Raw genomic sequence first — 16,427 nt, 5'->3', positions numbered from 1 at the left:
GTGTTAATCCTATACACACCTAATATCCAGACATGTTCTTTCAGTTGGATATAACATTTTCTCTGCTGTTATTCCATTTGCATCTAAATACAGTCCAAATCCAAACGTAGTTCTCTATGCTCAGTTCTGCATCAAAAACCAGCACTTTTAAACATATAGGTTCTCAGTATTTAAGAAGGAACTGCAGATGCTGGAAAATCGAAGGTACACAAAAAAGCTGGAGAAACTCAGCCGGGTGCAGCAGCATCTATGGAGCGAAGGAAATAGACAAAGTTTCGGGCTGAAATGTTGCCTATTTCCTTCGCTCCATAGATGATGCTGCACCCGCTGAGTTTCTCCAGCTTTTTTGTGTACCTTAGGTTCTCAGTATGTTTCATATGGGCAGGAAGAAATGAAACTTCAGTCCCAGGAACAGAATTTATTAGAATGACAAATATGATCATGGTAAAATGTTTGATTATCACTTGCAGCCCGATGAACGCTAAGATACTCCTTCTGGAATGTAGATGTGAGAAATGTGGCAGCATAATGCTAACTTCAAAGTAGCCTTTGCGAAGATACTGCTACCATTTGCGTGACTTTGTGGCTAGTTTGTTAACTGTGGACTGCTGGAAGAAATTATGTTTTGTTTCCTATTTATGCTGTTTATACTTCAGTGCTCTCAGTAACCATCAAGGCCAATTTCCTGTGATACCTGACTTTATTCCAGTTGCCTCTGGGTATAAATCTGTAACACTGAATGATAGTAAAAGTCAATTACTTCCAGCCTTGGTAATTCACAGCAAGCTTCAGATGAAGATGCTTTGGAACTCAATGCTTTGGAGCTCGATGAAAGACATTGTATAGTGTGAAGATCAATAAATAGAGATGGTGTTGCTTTATTTTGCTGCGATGTGCGAGTTATTAATGTTATATGTAAGTGCCTGAAACAATAATGGTGACTAGTAACAATGGTTTGTGTTCTTAGGAATTTAGGAAATATGCCTTCTGATTGGGTCTAAATTCTACCCACCTAGATCGAATGGGGAAAAAATAGCCAGACCGTGTCACACATTCCTCTTCCACACGTGCTCCCCCTATTCTGTTTGTCATGAATCTGGAGGCAGAAAACCAATTCTGTTGGCATGAAGCATTATGGCCGTTAATAAGCATTTTGCTGCAGCATTATGGCGTACACAACAGCAAGGCTTCCAACTCGGCATTTAAGAAACGTTATCCCTGGAAAGCTCTTGCAAGCTTGGCAGATAGTTATAGAATTAAATACACTGTTCAGAAACAGGCCCTTCAGCCCAACTCGTCCATGCTGACCAAGTTGTCTAACTGAACAAAACCCACTTGCCTGCGCCTTGCCCATATCCCTTTAAACCTTTCTTATCCGTGTACCAGTCCAAGTGCCTATTAAATGGTGTAATTATATTCATCTTTACCACTTCCTCTGGCAGTTCGTTCCAGACATGCACTGCTCTCAGGGCCCTTTTAAATCTTTCTCCTCTCAGCATAAACCTTTTCCTGAAGTTAGACACAAAAAGCTGGAGTAACTCAGTGGGACAGGCAGCATTTTGTAGAGAAGGAATGGGTGATGTTTCGGGTGGAGAAACCCTCTTCAGACCCGAAACGTCACCCATTCCTTCTCTCCAGAGATGCTGCGTGTCCAGCTTTTTGTGTCTTATCTTTGGTTTAAACCAGCATCTGCAGTTCCTTCCTAGACCTTTTCCCTCCAGCTTTAGACTCCCCTACCCTGTGGTAAAGATTGTGGATATCTATGTCCCTCATGATTTTATATATCTCTATGTCATCCCTCAACCTCGTATGTACCAGAGAGAAAAGGCACAGCCTTTTCAGACCCAGTAACGTCCTCATAAATCATTTTCTGCACCTTGTCCAGTTAAATTACACCCTTTTAGCAAGGCGACCAAAACTGTACATGTTGCTCCAGATGTGGGCTTACCAATCTCTTGTACAACTGTAACATAATATTTCAATTCCTTAACACCCTGATTGATGAATGCAGCATGCCCAATGCCCTCTTCATCATTCGGCCTACCTGGGTAACCACTTTCATGGAACTATGTAGTTGCATCCCTGGGTCCAGCTATTCTACACCACTCTCCAGGAGCCTGCCATTCAGCATGTAAGTCCTGCCGTGGCTTGTCCTATAAAAATACAACACCTCACATTAATCTGAACTACTGTCCATCTGCCATTCATCAGCCTGTTGGCCCAATTGATCAAGATCCCGTTGTAATCTTAGAAAATCTTCAGTGTTCACCGTGCCACCAATTTTAATGATGTCTGTAAATTTACTAACCATGCGACCTACAATTGCATTCAAATTGTGACTATATAAAATGAATATCGCTGGACTCAACACTGATCCCTGTGGTTCAAGACTTGTTACAAGCCTCCAGACTGGAAAAAAAAAACCCTCTTCCACTACACACTGTCTCCTTCCTTCAAGCCAGTTTTTTTTAAATTGAGGTGGCTGCCTCGCCGTGGATCCCATGTTATCTAACCTTCAAGACCAACCGGCCAAATAGTACCTAGTTCAAGGCCTGGCTAAAGTCCATGCAAACAACATCCACCATATTGCCCTCATCAATCTTCTTGGTGATCTCTTCAAAAACACTCAATGAAATTTGTGAAACACTATTTCCCAGAAGGCCATGGTAATTATCCTCAGCCTGAAGAAGGATCTCGACCCAAAACATCACCCATTCCTTCTCTCCAGAGATACTGCCTGTCCCGCTGAGTTACTGCAGCATTTTGTGTGTATCCCCAGTCATTCAAGATGCATGGAGATAATATCTCAGAATCCACTCACCTTTCACCCCCCTCAGCCAAACATTTGATTCATTCTGGAGCTCCGCTCATTAACATTAATGGTGGTAGTCACAAAATGCTGAAGTAACTCAGCGGGAGAGGCAGCATCTCTGGATAGAAGGAATGAAGAAGGGTCTCGACCTGAAATGTCACCTATTCCTTCTATCCAGAGATGCTGCCTGCCCTGCTGAGTTACTCCAGCATTTAATGTCTATCTTCGGTTTAAACCAGCACCAGGACAATGGGGACCCGGCGAGGGGGATCACGGTGAGAGAAGGGGAGAATAATGGGGACATTATGTGGTGGGGTACCGCCGTGAGGGAGGGGGAACAACAATGGACAATGGAGGACCCGGTGTAGGGGGACTGCCATGAGGGAGGGGGGGGGGGGGGGGGGGGGGGGCGGAACAAAGGTGGGGGGGGGGGTGGGGGGGGGGGGGGGGGGGGGGGGGGGGGGGGGGGGGGGGGGGGGGGGGACGGTTGGAACCTTTTAAGCGACTCTTTGTATACCTTGGGTATGCAAGCAAAGAATTTCACAGTAACATCACGTGACAATAAAATATTCAATTCAATTCCTAAATATTAAAGGTGATTTGTATTCATCTCGTGTCAATGATTTAAAAAGGGTATCTACTACAAGTGTTTTGCAGACACATATTCAACAATGCCAAGTCAAAAAAATAATTGGTTGAACTGAAGTATTGGTTGAAGGTGAGCATAATGTTTGGTTTTGGGCAGGAATATGTTATGATTATCTCAGAGAAGATTAGGGCAGCACAGTGGCGCAGTGGAAGAGTTGCTGCCTTACAGCGTCAGAGACCCGGCCTTGATCCTGACAACAGGTTCTGTCTACGTAGGATGTATTTTATTCCAGTTACATCTGGGAGTATTCTGTAACACTGAATGATAGTAAAAGTAAATTACTTCCAGCTTGGTAATTCACTGCAAACTTCAGATGAAGATGCTTTGGATCCCAATGCTTTGGAGCTCAATGATCGGCAATGTATAGTGTGAAGGTCAATAGTAAATATAGTGTTGCTTTACTTTGCTGAGATGTATGAGCTATTAATGTTATTTGTAAGTGCTTGAAACAATAATGGTGACTAATAACAATGTTTTGTGTTCTTAGGAAATGGGAAATATGCCTTGTGATTGGGTCTGATTTCGACCCATCTAGATCAAATGGGAACAAAAGGCAAGACCTTGTCACACATTCCTCCTCCACCCATGCTCCCCCTTTTCTGAATGTCATGGATGTAGAGGCAGAAAATCAATTCTGTTGGCATGAAGCCAGGTTCTGTCTATACGTAGTTTGTACGTTCTCCCTGTGACCGCGTGGGTTTTCTTCGAGATGTTTGATTTCCTACCACTTTCCAAAGATGTGCAGGTTTGTAGGTTAATTGGCTTCTGTAAATTGTCCACAGTGTGTATGATAGAACTAGCGTATGGGTCTTTCGTAATGTAGTTATTTCTTCCAAGTACAACAGGCTGCACGTGGCTATGGAAAGACATGCTTGTATATGATGATTGATGGTGGAATTTTGTTCCCTTGGTGAATTTATTGCTGTTTTGAAAGTACAGTGCAATGTTTAATGTCATCTAAACCAGCTGCAAGGGCCTCTTGTGTAAATGATGTGTAATGTCAGCCTGGGCTATAACTTCTGAACCTGGTGCTGGTTGTCAGCCCTTGAACTCTGGCTTAGATGAGAGTTCTACCAATTGTGCCACCCTGATATCTGAGGTAACGCTTTGAATTTTTTAGATTAAATGTCCGTTTAAATTTAGTGGATTTATTCAAGGCTCGAGTGGTGCAGATGTTGAAAATAGCATAACCTTGAGTAACAAAAGATTTATAAATAACGCAATTCCAAGTCATCGTCACAAAGCAGAGAAACAGGCCTTTTGGCTCCCCGAGTCCACGCAAGCCTCATAAATCAGCTAGCTACCCTGATTCTACATGAATCACACTTGTTATTCTTCCCCGATTCTCACCAAACATGGACAGATTCTGCCCCTCACCTTCACACTGGTGGCAATTCACAGCGGCCAACTGATCTACCAACCTTTACGATTTCGGGATGTGGGAGGAACCACCTGGAGGAAAACCCACACAGGCACAGAGAGAACATGGGAAACTCCACACAAACAGCAACAGTTTGGATTAAATCAGGGTTCTTGGATGTGTGAGGCCGTGGTTCTATTGGCTGCGCACTCTGCTCTTTGCTCCCGTCAAAGTGAATATTGCACTCTAATATTACCATTGATTGATGTACACAACAGTATCTTTGTACTGCAATGAAACAAGTACATTATCATCTCAAGCTTTCGTCATGAACAAAATGTGCAATAATATTTGAAATAACATTTCAACATTCCTCAAGCTCTTGATGTTAACATATCCAACAGACTTCATCAACATGGTGGTAACACAAATCTTAATACCTACAGTTTTAAAAATCTCACTCCCCCATGCCTTCTGCAATGCGTCATTCTGCATTTGGGAAAAGAGGAGTACATGAGGTGCTAAATATTTCATTTATTTTTTTAATATGATGGATTCAAGTGTTTGGAAACACGACAAAGGAAATTCAGTTTTCCCTGTTTGGAGTGCTGCTTTTATAAGGAAATTTGCTTCTTATACTTCCCTGTACTGGTTTGTAATGAATAGCTGACAAATTCATTTTGTGTAGATAATGTTGATTTGTATGGAAGGAACCAAAAAAGTGAGCTCTAGATTGCTTGTGCTATAAAGCAGCATTTTGGGTGTTTATATATGGGAGGTTGCTGTCTGAATCCATCAATTTTGTGCAAAAACATTTCATGAGTGGAAGCACCGATTGCTTTTTTTTCCTAACTCAGTGCTGCCACTAACTGGATGACTTATGAAACTGCGATATATGTTTATCGGGAAATATCTTTTGAGGGACTTGATATTTTAATCTGACTTTCCGGTCAGCATTTGTAAGCAGCATGAATGTTTATTGAGAATTTTTACAGCCCCATCAAAATACTAATATCTGTATTGAACAACTACATTCACAACACAATTACGCGTGGGAATTATTTAATCATATTTCCTTCAAATTTTGCATGGTTGTTGAAGAATTCACACTATTAACAGCTAAATGTGATACTGCCACAAACTTGAATAAAATATGATTTTTGACTTTAATACTAAATTCATGAAAATATTACATGTCCAATGTAATGATATGGTTAATCAATTTCATGGGGAATTTAAATGGAAGAGATCAAATTGGTTCACTCGAAAGCTTCTTTCATAGAATAATAATGCAGAACAGTCAATTTAAAGTACTAACATTTACAAACCTTTTAAATTGAAGCAGGAGTAGGCCTTTTGAGTCTGGTCTGGAATTCAATGAGTTTATAACTAGTTCAGTTATAAACTCTATTTTAGGATATGGTCCAAATACAGGTAAATGGGACTAACTGAGATGAGGCATATTGGTCAGCATGGATGAGTTGGGCTGAAGGGCCTGTTTTCCGTTCTGCGTGGCTGTATTACTCTGTTCGGTTATGTATTACTCTGTAACTGGTTCAGTTGTGGAATCCTCTTTGCTACCAATCCCAAATATGCTTATTTCTTAAGCATCCACATTTAATTGAGTGTTTCAAATGGATATAATCATGTCCCTGTGTGTAATGCAAACATGAAATTATTCTCTGCTGTAATTTTTTTGTGTACTTCAATTATTGCAAAAATGTGTGATATCATGAATTTCTGAAACTTGCCTATTAATGGTGATTACACCATTCACGGAACATGACATTTGTGAACGTGTGCTTACAAAGGACAAACTATAGTTGCCTATACACAGACACATCTAACCCATGTGCACATATTACAAGTGAACTGATTCGTCACATTTATATTTTTCACTGGTCATGTTTTTCCTGCCTTCGCTATTTTCACTAATGTTCCAAGTGTGAACATGGAACAGTGCAGTACAGGAGCAGGCCCTTCGGCCCACAATGTCTGTGTCAAACATGGTGCCAAGATAACCTAATCTCATCTGCCTGCTTGTGATCCATATCCCTCCGTTCCCTGCATTCAATATCAAACCAGAAAATGCCCAGACGTTCATCCATTAGCTTTTCTATAATTTAACAACTACTTTTTACAGCTGATTTTTTTCCTTTATTTTTCTAGATTTTAGTATTTTTGCCTATGAGAAAAAAAAAAATTGATCTTAGCTACTTATCTAAAAGCAGTGACTGCTGAGACAATTGTAATTGTCAAGACTGAGTTGAATATTCTCTTGTTTTATAATGGGATAGAGAGCAAAGGCAGGAAAATTGAGTTTGGGTATAGATTAGTCGTCATATATTTGATTGGTAGAACACAGTGCTACAGACTGGTTGAATGAACCATTCTTACTTTAATGCTGCATTTTAAGACATCCAAATAAATCTAACAATAAATGCTCTACAACTTTACATTCTGCTTTAATGCACATGGACATTCATGTACAGGCAGGAACTGCAGATGCTGGTTTATACCGAAGATGGGCACAAAGTATGGAGTAACTCAGCGGGTCAGGCAGCATCTCTGGTAATAGGTGATATTTCCGACATTCTTCAGACATTCATGTGGCTGCTTCAAACAACTCTAAACTCAAAGCGGCACACTACTCTGAAGTGGTCTATTATGGGGATTGTAATTTTGCTGTATACATGTGAATTACGGGGTCTTATCGTCCAGATTATTTCTCTGCTGAATCCACTGTGTCATATGTTGTGCTTGACGTGGAAGGTGCTGAAAATTTAAAACCACGTGGCCATGAATGTCACTATTGGTGGATTGGAATATCTCATCAAATATTGCTTACACTTGCGTATGCTTTTTGACCAACTCATGTGATCTGATTGAAGTTATTTAAAATGTAAATACCAAATACTTGCTCACTGTTTATTAGCACAGTGCAACGTGCTAATATTGTTCCTTTTATAATTTCATTTATTTAGCCTGCTGATGTTTAACATTTCAGAGCAAACGGGACCATCTATTAATGAATGTCAAGTGGTACTATCGCCAATCAGAAGTGCCTGACTCAGTCTACCAACATCTAGTTCAGGACCGACATAATGAGAATGGTGAGTACTGCTTATTACCATGCCAAATTAAACATTTTCCCCCCTCACTATCTTCTCTTAAATTCATCCTTCGATAGAGCTCATAGTTCTACTAGTGACAGTGGTTCTGTGATACTTTTTTAATCTTGAAGATGTATTATCAGCATAAGTACATAGAAACATAGAAACATAGAATTTAGGTGCAGGAGTAGGCCATTCGGCCCTTCGAGCCTGCACCGCCATTCAATATGATCATGGCTGATCATCCAACTCAGTATCCCGTACCTGCCTTCTCTCCATACCCTCTGATCCCTTTAGCCACAAGGGCCACATCTAACTCCCTCTTAAATATAGCCATTGAACTGGCCTCAACTACTCTCTGTGGCAGAGAGTTCCAGAGATTCACCACTCTCTGTGTGAAAAAAGTTTTTCTCATCTCGGTTTTAAAGGATTTCCCCCTTATCCTTAAGCTGCGACCCCTTGTCCTGGACTTCCCCAACATCGGGAACAATCTTCCTGCATCTAGCCTGTCCAACCCCTTAAGAATTTTGTAAGTTTCTATAAGATCCCCTCTCAATCTCCTAAATTCTAGAGAGTATAAACCAAGTCTATCCAGTCTTTCTTCATAAGACAGTCCTGACATCCCAGGAATCAGTCTGGTGAACCTTCTCTGCACTCCCTCTATGGCAATAATGTCCTTCCTCAGATTTGGAGACTAAAACTGTACGCAATACTCCAGGTGTGGTCTCACCAAGACCCTGTACAACTGCAGTAGAACCTCCCTGCTCCTATACTCAAATCCTTTTGCTATGAAAGCTAACATACCATTCGCTTTCTTCACTGCCTGCTGCACCTGCATGCGTACTTTCAATGACTGGTGTACCATGACACCCAGGTCTCGCTGCATCTCCCCTTTTCCTAATCGGCCACCATTTAGATAATAGTCTGCTTTCATGTTTTTTGCCACCAAAATGGATAACCTCACATTTATCCACATTATACTGCATCTGCCAAACATTTGCCCACTCACCCAGCCTATCCAAGTCACCTTGCAGTCTCCTAGCATCCTCCTCACAGCTAACACTGCCCCCCAGCTTAGTGTCATCCGCAAACTTGGAGATATTGCCTTCAATTCCCTCATCCAGATCATTAATATATATTGTAAATAGCTGGGGTTCCAGCACTGAGCCTTGCGGTACCCCACTAGTCACTGCCCGCCATTGTGAAAAGGACCCGTTTACTCCTACTCTTTGCTTCTTGTTTGCCAGCCAGTTCTCTATCCACATCAATAGTGAACCCCCAATGCCATGTGCTTTAAGTTTGTATACTAATCTCTTATGTGGGACCTTGTCGAAAGCCTTCTGGAAGTCTAGATACACCACATTCACTGGTTCTCCCCTATCCACGCTACTAGTTACATCTTCGAAAAATTCTATAAGATTCGTCAGACATGATTTACCTTTCGTAAATTCATGCTGACTTTGTCCAATGATTTCACCACTTTCCAAATGTGCTGCTATCCCATCTTTAATAACTGACTCTAGCAGTTTCCCCACTACCGATGTTAGGCTAACTGGTCTGTAATTCCCCGTTTTCTCTCTCCCTCCCTTCTTAAAAAGTGGGGTTACGTTTGCTACCTGCCAATCCTCAGGAACTACTCCAGAATCTAAAGAGTTTTGAAAGATTATTACTAATGCATCCAATATTTCTGGAGCTACTTCCTTAAGTACTCTGGGATGCAGCCTATCTGGTCCTGGGGATTTATCGGCCTTTAATCCATTCAATTTACCCAACACCACTTCCCGACTAATCTGGATTTCACTCAATTCCTCCAACTCCTTTGACCCGCGGTCCCCTGCTATTTCCGGGAGATTATTTATGTCTTCCTTAGTGAAGACGGAATCAAAGTAGTTATTCAATTGGTCCACCATATCCTTGTTCCCCATGATCAACTCACCTGTTTCTGACTGCAAGGGACCTACATTTGTTTTAACTAATCTCTTTCTTTTCACATATCTATAAAAACTTTTGCAGTCAGTTTTTATGTTTCCTGCCAGTTTACTTTCATAATCTATTTTTCCTTTCCTAATTAAGCCCTTTGTCCTCCTCTGCTCGTCTCTGAATTTCTCCCAGTCCTCTGGTATGCTGCTTTTTCTGGCTAATTTGTACGCATCATCCTTCGCTTTGATACTATCCCTGATTTCCCTTGTTATCCACGGATGCACTACCTTCCTTGATTTATTCTTTTGCCAAACTGGGATGAACAATTTTTGTAGTTCATCCATGCAATCTTTAAATGTCTTCCATTACATATCCACCATCAACCCTTTTAGAATTAATTGCCAGTCAATCTTGGCCAATTCACGTCTCATACCCTCAAAGTTATCTTTCTTTAAGTTCAGAACCATTGTTTCTGAATTAACAATGTCACTCTCCATCCTAATGAAGAACTCAACCATATTATGGTCACTCTTGCCCAAGGGAGCACGTACAACAAGACTGCTAACTAACCCTTCCTCATTACTCAATACCCAGTCTAAAATAGCCTGCTCTCTCGTTGGTTCCTCTACATGTTGATTTAGATAACTATCCCGCATACATTCCAAGAAATCCTCTTCCTCAGCACCCCTGTCAATTTGATTCACCCAATCTATATGTAGATTGAAGTCACCCATTATAACTGTTTTGCCTTTGTCGCACGCATTTCTAATTTCCTGTTTGATACCATCTCCAACTTCACTACTACTGTTAGGTGGCCTGTACACAACACCCACCAGCATTTTCTGCCCCTTAGTGTTTCGCAGCTCTACCCATACCAATTCCACATCCTCCAAACTAATGTCCTTCCTTTCCATTGCGTTAATCTCCTCTCTAACCAGCAACGCTACCCCACCTCCTTTTCCTTTCTCTCTATCCCTCCTGAATATTGAATATCCCTGGATGTTCAGCTCCCAGCCTTGGTCACCCTGGAGCCATGTCTCCGTGATCCCAACTATATCATAATCATTAATGGCTATCTGCACGTTCAACTCATCCACCTTATTACGAATACTCCTTGCATTGAGACACAAAGCCTTCAGGCTTGTTTTTACAACACTCTTACCCCTTATACAATTATGTTGAAAAGTGTCCCTTTTTGATTTTTGCCATCTGAATGTACAAACAGTAAACTCACTTTCTTGGGTTGGGACAAGGGTAGATTAGGTATTTGGGGACACATGAGGTCAACCCTATTCACTGTCAACACAAATGCATGCAACAGCAGAAGTTATTTGTGTTGGAAAGAACCTTGTCCTATGACAAATGTCTACATGTGTCCTGGTAGACCAAAGCCAACTGTTTCATCCACTATATTTTCAATGCACGAACACTGGAAGTTCCTTATATTCGATAACTATGTTGCAGGCATAGTTTTTTTTTCCCAGAGGAACTTTTTGGATCAGGAGAAGTTTCAAAACCAGTAATGGTGGAAGCTTTATCATAATTAAATATGGTAGAATTTGATGCAGATTATATTTTCAGTTTATATTGATGTACACAAGCATTCCATAACACGCGAAAAAGCAATTTTAATTCCCCCTATGTTCTCAGTTTCTTAATTGAAGCATCACGCTGTGCTCTGCTTAATTTGACCTGTTTCATGGCCTTTATATCGATGGGTATTGCACTTGGTTTTGATCTTACCAGGCTATAGTAAGAGGATTTGGTTATTGTTCTGTGATCATGCTGTCATGCATTTGCGTTGTAATTTTTTCTTTTATAAGTGGCGGCACATCTTGAGATGAAGAACTGTAGAAGTCAAACAAGGCACTTTGTTAAAATTTCCAACTTGCATCACGACTTACTTTTCTTCATAAGATTTACGCATGGACAATTCTGCTGACAGTTCAGAATTGTTCTCGTGAATGAATGTTTGTCATCTTGACAGAATTGTGCCTAATTTGAACAAGACTGTATAATATTGATCTTTAAAGGTTTTTATCAATCATCTTTACCTTACATTGCTTACAGCTGATTTTTGTTTCTGGAATCGCAACTTCATGCTTTGAAATCTCCCAATTGCTTGCATACATTATTTGGTGCTGCTCAATATTCGGCTGATGGTTCCAACAATTTTCATTGGGTTATTTTTTAAGTCAACAGCAGAGATTTTACAGTAAATTTGCTGATCCTTTTCTCACATTGTGGAGCCGCAGTTTTTAATCCAAACTGTGAAGCATTTAAATAGTTTTCCCCCTGAATGTGTGTGCTCTGAAATTGTTAATGCGTTCGAAATCTCTGAACGAGGACCATGAATGGTGTGAATTTGTTATCATATCAATAAACTTACAAGGTTGGACAGTCCTTTCATTCCCTCATGCTTGCAGCAAGATATCTTAAGGACAGTTCAAGGCGTTCATGTTTGCTTATTCTATCACAGTTTGTCTTGATGTGTCTCTACTTTCCCCTCTCCCAATTTCCCATTTAGATTCTGAGGTCATTGTTTGCCACATAACTTTGCCTGAGGGATTAAAGATTAAAATGGTAAATAGATTAAGCATTTACCAGAATTGGTTCCAATGTATAGCTATTTGCAGATAGTTTAGTTCTTGTTGAAAATTTCCATATTAAAATAAGTCAGTCGTGTTGGAGATGCCACAGAACTTCGGTGACCTCAGACACTTTAGACTTTTACTTTAGACTTTAGAGATACAGCGCAGAGACAGACTCTTCTGCCCACCAAGTCTGCACCTACCAGCGATCACCCCGTACAGTAGCAACATCCTACAAACTAGGGACAATTTACAATTTTACCGAAGCCAATTAACCTACAAACCTGTACATCTTTTGAGTTTTGGAGGAAACCGGAGAATCCGGAGAAAACCCACGCGATTACAGGGAGAATGTACAAACTCCATACAGACAGCACCTGTAGTCAGGATCGAACCCGGGTTCTCTATCGCTGTACCACTGTGCCGACACACTCTGTGCAGAGTTAGCACTTTCTTCCTTTGAACGTGTGGGTTTTCCCCAGGTGCTTCAATTTTTATCCCATGACCCAAAGATATGGTGTAGGCTTAATTGCTAATGCAAGTAGCTGGTGGGGGAATCAGAAGAGAGTCAATGGGCATGTGAGGGACAATAGATTGCAGGAAAATAAAATGGGGGTGGGACTGGTGGGATTATTCCTAGAAACAGCATTGAGTTGATGCGCAAAAGGACAACCTCATGTCATTATGAAATGTGAAAATACAAAATATTGTATATTTTAAAATATAAAATATTGTAAAATATTATACAAAATACAAATCGTCAGGATATTAGTCACAGTTAATTTTGTAAGAGAATATTTCATGACAATCCAGATTATAACTAGAACCTCGCCAATCAAAGTTCTGTGCAGCAATACATCAAAACGATAGGAAAGGGCTGAAATAAAACAGAAAATGAAGATCACGAAACATCAATTGAAAGAGAAAAACTATTAAAATATCTGGCCATTGACCTTGAAATGGCTGTTATCATCATTTGCTTCTGCAACGCCAAGCCACAGTTCACTTAAAATTACCTGCTTTGGCAGTAATCTTTTAAACCACTACTTTTCAAAGGGTAATGATGGTTCTGCAGCCATCACGATTTTTTAGTTCTGGAAGGATAAAATAATATATCATTAGATGTAGAATTACAGCACTACAACCTTTTGACTCGTGTACCTAGATGTGAAGAACTACCTGAGTAATTTAGAGCGTTGCTCATTACCACATTCCCACAGTAAAGCATGGGTTGTTCTTAACTGTACTATGCGCTTCAAGTGCAAGATCAACTAATTATCTACGAAAAGGGACTGTGGTTAGTTAAACAGGAAGGAGGACTGATCTCTAATCCTTTCCCTGGGTGAATTTTAAATACATACCAATAATGGAAATACAGTATTATTGGCACTGGCACCAAATACGCAAAGGTATCTTTCAATTGGAGGCATAGATTCCCACTCCATGGATATAAATTGTCGTGACTAAAACCACTAAATCACATTGTTCATTTCTGCAATAATGTTCCAATAACAACATTATTTTCCTTGGCCTATCGTACATGTTACTTTATGGGGCAGCTGGTCATTTATAATTATGTTCTTATATCTGACTTGGGCCTGGGTATTATCAGAATTAAACAGTTAGCACAGTGAGGAATTGGGCAGGTTGTATTGCCAAGTTTTATGGCTAATAGCTTAATCTGGTAAGTGCCTTACTGCACATTTAATATGTATTTGGATATATTCAGTTCCTCTGAAGGCACAATAGTGGATAAAGCCAGTTGGCATCATAATCTGAACAGTGATGAAATCAGCTTTTACCTTTTTTGTGTTCAAAATAACCACCTAACGCTTAAGAGCTGATAATGCATGTCGAAAACATTAAGGAGGTCCTTTATGCGTATCGTGTCCTATTTGTGCATGATGTCCAATATGTTGGGGGGTGATGGGTGGGTTAAAAAAAAAATGTTGGTGGTCACTTTAAAGCAGTAACCTTCCATTGTGGGTCCTGAAGCTGTGGTTTCATTAATTAATGGAACATTTTTAAAGCAATGACTTTGTGTGGCATGCACTTCTGGTTGAAAAGATTTAATTTGGAAGTTTCATTATTATCATCTATTCAAAAGATGAGTGGATTGTTTGTATTTGCCACCACATTTAGTACAACTACAGAATATTGACAAAAGCACGGCATCCATACGAATCTTAAAAATAGTGTCCCTGCTGAAGAACTCATTGTTTCAATGACTCATTCAGTGTGGAGTGAATAAATATTCCCCACTGTGGCTGGAGGGAGAAATCACAATTAAAATCTAATCATTGTGGGAGTGAAATTTCAGCTAAAGTTGTCACCAACTAATGTATGGTGCATTAGTTAATGAGCACATCTGTTAATTTGCTCTTCCAGTTCCATTTTTGAGTGATGTCCTCGTAGATCAATATACTAGGTGATGGTAGTTGCACAATTATACAGATCACTTGACTGATGGAATGTTTGAAAGGTTTTTTTTTTAAATTGTCCCCATTTTTGTGAAATGTAGTTGTTTGTGGATGGGAGTCATGTGGAGAGATATGCTTTCTGACATTAAAATGGAAGAGAAGCAGGTGTGCACTTAACATCTGGTTGTCTTGCACGAATCGAGCGGTTGCTGCAGAGTTGGTTCAGACTGACTAGCAGACGTCTTGATTAAATCAGTTCCTGATGTATTTTACTGTGAACAAAGTAAGGTTTGGCTGGACTCCTCTGGGCTGAAAGAGAGAACTCTCCCTGATGGTCAGTAAATAGAGATCTCAGTGGTGAAAAACAGCTGGAGCTTCATAAGATTCTCTTACTGTCAGCAGAGGATTTCTGCTTTGATGAAGGGCTAGTTGGCAGTGGCCAGTTGGCCTCAAATCATATTCTTTCAATTAATAATTTTTCTTCAAAGATTTAAAATTGACCAGATGGGACATGTAAAGGGAAAGCACTCTATTTTGATAGACCTTTCTTTTTATTACTCTTAAAATGTTGTGCCTGTAAATGCCTGCTCCTCTTTCCTCACATGAGACGACATTACTCCAGATGTTCACCACCCTATGATATCTCTCCTAAGTGGCCACCTTCAGGTGAGTTGACACAGGACAGTGTGAAATGACAATGTTTAGGGCATCGCTGTCGAACTGGTCACAATTCTGGGAATGATTTCCCACCATCCCTGTACGTTATGCTGGGATGTTTGAACCAATTTCATACATTAAACTAACATTACTTAATTCCTTTAATTCAGTACAAACCAGGACTTGAACCTTAATAGTTTGTTTTACCCACCAGGTTGTTCGGGAAGCATTATTGCCTGATCTTTTAGCATTTTAATGTTTTAATTTCTGGCATTTAGCAAATGTAGTTTTGATTGTTAAGTTTAGTTTATTCGGTACTACTTTTTTGTCACTCTTCAAGTTTTGCCATTAAATCTTGGATCAGTTAAGGGTCTTGATCGTAAATTATTTTGGGAAAGGATATTGAGGTGAAATTGCAGATTGTAGGATGAAAATTTGTTGAAAAGTGAAACATGTTCATTGATTTATCTCAAAGTGCAACCTGATTCATTCTGTGCACTTGGTGTAATCTTTACTTGAATACATGAGGAATTACCTGTTACACTTTAAATGTCAAGGGATTTTCATGTTTTGAATTTTAGGGTCCATGTAAGATATGGAAGTTTATAAATTGATTGTTTTCAGTTCAGCAATTGTAAATTGTCATAAAAATTACAGCTGTAAAGTGTTTGGTATAATTTGTAAATTACAATATGTGAACCATGGTTATTTTAAGGAGTACAGTAAACCCTCGTTATAACAGACCATGTGGGGGGAAATGGTGTTAGTTATTGACAATTGTCCGCTATAACCAAGGAAGGTATTACCTTGGAGTAATCCAACGGGTCAGACAGCAGCTCTGGAGAAAAGGAGTAGGTGATGTTTCTGGTCAAGACCCCTTTTCCTCATGACCCAAAACATCACCT

At 40.0% G+C, this 16,427-nt stretch overlaps 1 protein-coding gene across 7 annotated transcripts in view; it reads left to right on the top strand.

The window, feature by feature from the left end:
* Positions 1 to 16,427, top strand: part of rerea (arginine-glutamic acid dipeptide (RE) repeats a) — a 509,606-nt gene that overhangs the window by 239,138 nt on the left and 254,041 nt on the right. For all 7 annotated transcript variants that reach the window (XM_055659600.1, XM_055659606.1, XM_055659605.1 and 4 more), the window contains exon 4: positions 7,829 to 7,934. In XM_055659600.1, coding sequence (XP_055515575.1) covers positions 7,829 to 7,934 — 106 coding nt within the window. The remainder of the gene's footprint in view (positions 1 to 7,828; positions 7,935 to 16,427) is intronic.

This window comes from Leucoraja erinacea, chromosome 30 (genome assembly GCF_028641065.1).
Source record: "Leucoraja erinacea ecotype New England chromosome 30, Leri_hhj_1, whole genome shotgun sequence".
Lineage (NCBI taxonomy): Eukaryota > Metazoa > Chordata > Chondrichthyes > Rajiformes > Rajidae > Leucoraja > Leucoraja erinaceus.
This window is presented reverse-complemented; position numbering and strand designations above follow the sequence as displayed.